General features: G+C 46.7%; 1 protein-coding gene across 2 annotated transcripts; it reads left to right on the forward strand.

Annotated features, from left to right (window-relative positions):
• Positions 1-320: 320 nt before the first annotated feature.
• On the forward strand, positions 321-4770 carry FIGNL1 (fidgetin like 1). 2 transcript variants are annotated; one of them, XM_072329335.1, is made up of 2 exons: positions 321-385; positions 2116-4770. In XM_072329335.1, the coding sequence occupies exon 2, from the start codon at positions 2124-2126 to the stop codon at positions 4188-4190; it is 2067 nt and encodes a 688-aa protein (XP_072185436.1). In that variant the 5' UTR covers positions 321-385; positions 2116-2123; the 3' UTR covers positions 4191-4770. The 2 variants fall into 2 exon arrangements, with proteins under 2 accessions (XP_072185436.1, XP_072185437.1); XM_072329336.1 differs by lacking the exon at positions 321-385 and adding an exon at positions 401-560 and having other exon boundaries at positions 2116-4730.
• The last annotated feature ends 1671 nt before the right edge of the window (positions 4771-6441 follow it).

Raw genomic sequence — 6441 nt, forward strand, 5'->3', positions numbered from 1 at the left:
TAGTTCTGAGAACAAACTAGGGGGCACGCAGGAGCTCCAGCGGGATGCCTCCCTGGCATCGCTGCCCTCCCGCGGAGCCGGCTGTCCCAGCGCGCCCATCTGCCAGCAGCCGTCACGGTGCCGCGGAAGGCGTTACCGCGAGACGCGCAGCCCGCGCCCATTGGTGGGCGCCCGGAGCAGCCGCAACCAATAGGGAGCGGGAAGGCCAGCGCGCCCGAGATGATGATGTCAGCGCAGCGACCACCCCTTCCACCCTGCCCTTCTGTCCGATTGGTTGCGTCTGGCAGAACGCTGCTATCCGATTGGTAGGGCGGGACGACGGGGGCGGGGCCTGAGGCAGAGCGCGCGCGGGATCCGCTGGGGTGGCTGTCGGCGGCCGTGGCCGGTGGGTGCGCGCGGCGCGGGCTGGGTGCGCGGGGCCGCTGGAGCCGTTGGGGACCGTTACGCCTCCTCACCTCAGCAGTGAGGGGCCCGGCGCGGCCGGTTTCGGGGCGTCCCTTCGGCCAGGCTTGGAGAAGAGAGCCTGGCTGGGCGGGCTTGGCCTGCTGGGAGTGGTGCCGGTGAGGGACTGCTCCTGCCCTGGGCTGCGGGCGGAGAGGGCTCTGGAGCCTGCACGGAGCGAGGCGGCACGACCGGCACGGCACGGCACGGCGGCTGGTGTGTGTAGCCTGCTGGAGTGCTGCCCGCGCGTGGGTTGGCTCGTGTCGTGTGCTGGTTTCTCTAAGCAGCCCTAAAAATTGGACTGAAAACCACATCACGTTATGCTCCCTGCCACGCTTCGGTGATGTGATGGCTGGGCAAACTGCTGTTTTTGTGTTTGTTTGTTTTTTTTAATGTGAAAAGAGTGGAACGTCTCCCCACCCCCCGTGTTTCTTGGCAGCCTTGTGTTCTGCACACTTGCGTATTAATCTGCATTCATATACTGCTTCTGCCAGTGTGAACCTGTGCTTGAATCTGCAGCTGCTTAAAGAGCGCAGAGACTTGTACTCTGTTGAGGGAGATGATAGGCAGACCTCCACTTTAACAGGTTTTGCTCATTGACTTATTGGAAAAACCCAGCACACGTTGAGATGGGCAGACAGAAGTTAGGATTTGATGTATTTCAGCCGTGTTGAGGAAGTGCTTTATGGACAGATCAGAGTATGAGAATGAGAGTATGAGAATGGCTGAACTGTGTTAGAAGCCTTCTGTAAACCCTGCAGAAGCAGCAGTAGACTTCTCTCATTCTGTTCTTGTCTCTTCCTAAACTACTGAGTCCTGACCTTATCAGAGATGTTTCTGCATGTGACCATGGAGAGAGACTGCTGTGAAGTTATGTCAAAATTGTGATCTGATCTTTCCAAAGCTAGCAAAAAGCCCCTTCTGAGCCAAGGGCCATCCTTCTTATTTCTTGAACTTAACAGCAGCAGAGGGAATTTAAATCCTGAAGTAGAAAACCAAAAATTGAACAGTGTTATAGGCAAACAAGGCCTTTGTTTTTCAAAAAATACAAAGTTGAAGGGAGGTTTTAGTATGTTCTAAATAGAATAGGTAGTTATGAACATTTGCTACAAATCTACTTAAGTCTGTTCATTGAACTTTTTCCTCCCCTCACGGTTTGCATGTGGTTTTATTCAGTAACTTTGTTGTTTCAGTTCTATTACCATCACTGTCATCTTTTAAACAATGACCTGTACTCAAATCTCCTCTGCACTCTGCGCATCTTGTCAAATAGGAGCAAAAGCATTGCTGATTTCATTTAACAAGGTCAATTTTTGCTTGGCCATCTGTTAGCATTCTTTGCAGTCTACTTACTTCCCCAGGAGACCACAGGTTAGAAGCAAACTCTTCCTCTCTTTTTTCCTCCTTCATTTATTTTATTTTGTTTGTTTTAATTCTTCATTCCTTTCTTTGAACAAGGAAGAAAAGGAGCACCCCAGTGTATGTGGGAGAGTTCTGCTTCCTTATTGAAGGGTGTCCATTCTGGCTTAGTGATTTACACGTCCTGCTGCACTGTTTCACTCGATTAAAATGATGTGTGTTTTCATTTACTTGCAATTAGAAAAGGAGGAAGCAGCCAGGTAAGCAGCTATAAAACATTTTTTGTAACAACAGGTATTTTTATGTATGTTTCAGTGTCAGTGATGGAGGCCCCGACGCATGGCACCGTGCAACTGAACGACTGGCAGAAAAGTTACTTTGCTGTTGCCTCTGGCACCTGCACACCCGGACAGAAGGCTGATGAGTACCGTGCCAAAATTCTGCGTATTCAGTATGCATGGGCAAACTCTGAGATCTCTCAGGTCTGTGCTGCCAACCTCTTTAAAAAGTACGCAGAGAAATACTCTGCAATTATTGACTCTGACAACATAGAGACTGGCTTGAATAACTATGCTGAAAACATTTTGACTTTGGCAAAGAGTCAGCAAAATGACAGTGACAAGTGGCAATCTGCCTTGACAACAGAGAATGTATTTGGATTGAAGTGTGTGCAAGAGAGGATGCAGGCTGGCAGAAAGGTCCAGAGCTCTCAGATGGCACCAACAGATGCCCTTGTACTAGCTGATAAAGGGGTCAGTGCCTCTGCTGCTTCATGCATTCCTAGGCTCAGTGCTTTTAGCAGCACCGGTGAGAGCAAACCCTGTGCTGGCTCATCAAAATGTGCGACTCGGGGCCCACATCTCCTTGAGCATCCCTTACCTTCAAAGTCTCTCCAAAGCAATGTGCCTTCTGTGACCAAAACTTCAGATGTACCTCCTGTGTCTTCTGCCTCCTTAAGCGAACAGATTCATACGGGGTTCCAGGCAGCACCGCTGTTTGGAAATAAAGAAATGACAAGTGGTGCTTCTCTGAAAATTCCAGGTAACTGTAGTGATGGGCAAAATTTGTCTCTTCCCAATCAGTCAGCTGTACAAGCATGGTCTGGGAAAAGAAAAGCATTTTATGGCTTGACTGATAAAGGCAGTGCTGCCACTTCTAGCCTTGCTCCATGCCAGGCTTCCAGTACTACTGAAGCCAACAGTTTTTCAGGGAATAGAAATGGAAGTGAAGAGAGCGGTGTTCCTGGTTTTAGAACTGCAAAAGAACAGCTGTGGGTAGATCAGCAAAAGAAACCTCAAAGCCTACAACAGCGTGCACCAGTCTCGTCATATGGAGGTGTAAAAAAGTCACTGGGTGCTGGTAGATCTCGGGGTCCATTTAGCAAGTTTGTTCCTCCAGTCCCAAAACAGGATGGAAATGAAAATGGAGGAGTGCAGTGTAAACCTCATGCCAGAGGGCCAACGGATCCTTTGCTTCCTGTAGATGAACGACTGAAAAGTATAGAACCAAAAATGGTGGAACTCATTATGCACGAGATCATGGACCACGGGCCTCCTGTGAACTGGGATGACATTGCTGGAGTTGAATTTGCTAAAGCTACAATAAAAGAAATTGTAGTCTGGCCTATGCTGAGGCCAGACATCTTTACTGGGTTACGTGGTCCTCCTAAAGGAATTCTTCTCTTTGGCCCCCCTGGAACTGGCAAGACTCTCATAGGCAAATGCATCGCTTGCCAGTCTGGAGCCACTTTTTTTAGCATCAGTGCCTCTTCTCTGACTTCCAAATGGGTCGGCGAGGGGGAAAAGATGGTCCGTGCGCTGTTTGCTGTGGCACGATGTCAACAGCCAGCAGTGATTTTCATTGATGAAATTGATTCTCTGTTATCTCAGCGTGGGGATGGGGAGCACGAGTCTTCAAGGAGAATAAAAACTGAATTTCTGGTCCAGTTAGATGGGGCAACAACCTCCTCTGAAGATCGTATTCTCGTGGTTGGTGCAACAAATCGGCCCCAGGAAATCGATGAGGCTGCCCGAAGGAGACTTGTGAAGAGACTGTACATTCCTCTTCCAGAAGCTTCAGCTAGGAAGCAGATTGTTACTCGTCTGATGTCAAAGGAGCACAGCTGTCTCAGTGAAGAGGAAATTGAGCTTATAGTTAAGCAATCAGATGGGTTTTCTGGTGCAGACATGACACAGCTCTGTCGTGAAGCTTCTCTGGGCCCTATCCGCAGTCTTCAGTCCATGGATATCACAACCATCATGCCAGAGCAAGTACGACCCATTGCTTTTGTTGACTTTGAGAGTGCCTTTGGAACCGTGCGGCCTAGCGTGTCCCCAAAGGACCTGGAGCTGTATGAAACCTGGAACCGGACGTTTGGCTGCGGCAGATAGTTGCATCGTAGCCTTTGCAGAGACAGTTCTTTAGCACTGTTATGTATTAAACCTGTGATCGTTCAATGTATCTATGCTGTTTTTTGTTTTTATCTGTCTTTGTAATAAACTCTCTAAATTTACGCAGCCAGATGTCCAGGTATTGGCCTGAGGTGTCGCTAACTGAAAAAACTGAGGAATTACAGAGAGCTGCTGTGGAGGATAGATGGATGAGTTTCACTGATGTTAAGGGGAAGATGACAGAACTTTCTCTCTAATTGTAAGGAATATCGGGGTGCCTGGGGGTGCAGTCTTGCTGTATCAGTAATGCAAGGCTGAGTTGACCCATGTAATGATACCAGAACTACATAATTTGGCTAGGGGTGTAGTAAAGCTGGGGGGGCACACTGAGTTAGAAGGAGACAGGAATGCAGGAAGGAAAGACTCATGGTGGATGAGAGAAGAAACTCATGGAAAAATAGAAGCAGGGAGGAAAGAGAACGGTGCCATGTAAACAGTGGTTTTGTTTGACTGAGCCCTGCCCACATCACTGTAGCCTATTCCCAGCTTGTTATTAAACTCTCTTTCTGATTGCTTTTTCATTTGAATTTGTTTTCTGTTCTGTGCCTGTTTGCATGCCATGCCTCATCAGGAGGGCACTAACAACCATAGAAGAGGCCAGGGCTCACAGGGGGCTGCAGGCAGTCAGGGCCTGCCGTGCACTTGCCATTGTGTGTGGGGGTGTGATTCTTGGGTGCTGTCGTTCTTGTGTCTGTGCAAACTTCACTAGGAAAAATTAATAGCAATCTTCAGGCTGGACTATCTGGCAAGCTGGAGGAAAGTAGCATCTGGAATGAGCTAAAGTATGGCCTATTGGCAGGGAAGTTGCATCCATCCCTGGAGGCATTCAAGGCCAGGCTGGATGTGGCTCTGGGCAATCTGGTCTGGTAGTTGGCAACTCTGCACATAGCAGGGGGGTTGAAACTAGATGACTGTTGTGGTCCTTTTTAACTCAGGCCATTCTATGAAGAGGGGGCTCATGGTCTTGCTACAACTATTGCTTGAACTTGGATCCCATGGCAGTGCTTGAAGGACCTGTTTACATGGTGTTCTTGTGAAGCAAGAGAGTGAGGAGGCCTGGGTGTAGTGCTTCTGAGCTTCAATCCTGTTCACACTGAGAAATGAAATAGGGCTGTCTGTAGTGTTGAGCTTATGCTATTAGATAGGAAGAAGAAATGCTGTGTCCCAAAGTCAACTGTTTAAAATATTTTCTAATAGCTGTGGTAAAATTACTAACTGGGTTCTATTTTGTATTCTTACCCAGGGGCTTAAAGAAAGACTCTGCCATTTTGTTCAAATAATCTATCCTTGCTCACTGGCTGGATAGAGTTGAACTGAAAATAGGTGAAATACTTTCATTTTTGAAGAACTGACTACAGTGATATCTGGAGTTTATTTTCACTTTCTCTAAAGCACTTTTCCTTCTATTAGGAAAAAGCTGAACTTAAAAGCTATCTAAATATTTTTTCTGAAGTGGGATAAGTTATTGATGCTGTTTAGCTAACATTTGTTAAAGCTGTTTGGGAACTGCAGAAGGCTATGAGATTAGTGAAGCTTGATTTTTGAATTATTTGGAAGGTTTGGCGTTTCTTTTTGTTTGATCTTAGGGATAAGCCCTAAGAATCAGTTCTGTTTATGTCTTCAGAAGTATAGGCCATGTTAAGGGTTGGTTGTTTTGCAGAGCCATAAAAATTCAGGTATGTGAATTTATCTTAGTTTTTGAAATAGTGGAAATAGAAGGATTTGGCTATAAAAATAAACAACTTGTGTTATTTTAGCATTGGGGAGCTATAAATGTGCTTTAGGCGGTGCCTGCTTTCTCCAAAGATCTTAAACCCCCCTGAAAACAAGTTCATTAAAATCTGAATGAAAGCCCCAGAGAATTTTAACTGTTTTAGTAAAACTCAAGAGTTATTCAAGAGTAATTAAAATTGCATTGTCTTAAGTAATTGCCATCTTTATGCTGAAAACTTCATTTTTAATAGAGGGCTCTACTGGAAAGACCAGTGAGAATGCATGTGACAACAGACAGTAAAGAGCCTCATAAGATGGCAAGGACTGGGGAAGAAATTCTGTGCGGCTGCATTTATTGTCTGCAAAACGGAACTTGTGAAAGAGAAAAGGTGGAACCATAGCACCAGATAGCAGCATTCATCCTCTAGCTGCTTACACTGTTCATTACTTTGCAGTCTTGAACAACATGAACCTGCTT

The sequence above is a fragment of the Excalfactoria chinensis genome, chromosome 2 (genome assembly GCF_039878825.1).
Source record: "Excalfactoria chinensis isolate bCotChi1 chromosome 2, bCotChi1.hap2, whole genome shotgun sequence".
Taxonomy (NCBI): domain Eukaryota; kingdom Metazoa; phylum Chordata; class Aves; order Galliformes; family Phasianidae; genus Excalfactoria; species Excalfactoria chinensis.

Coding starts and splice junctions, on each gene's coding strand:
- FIGNL1 (XM_072329335.1), top strand. CDS start 2,124: ATGGAGGCCCCGACGCATGGCACCGTGCAACTGAACGACTGGCAGAAA.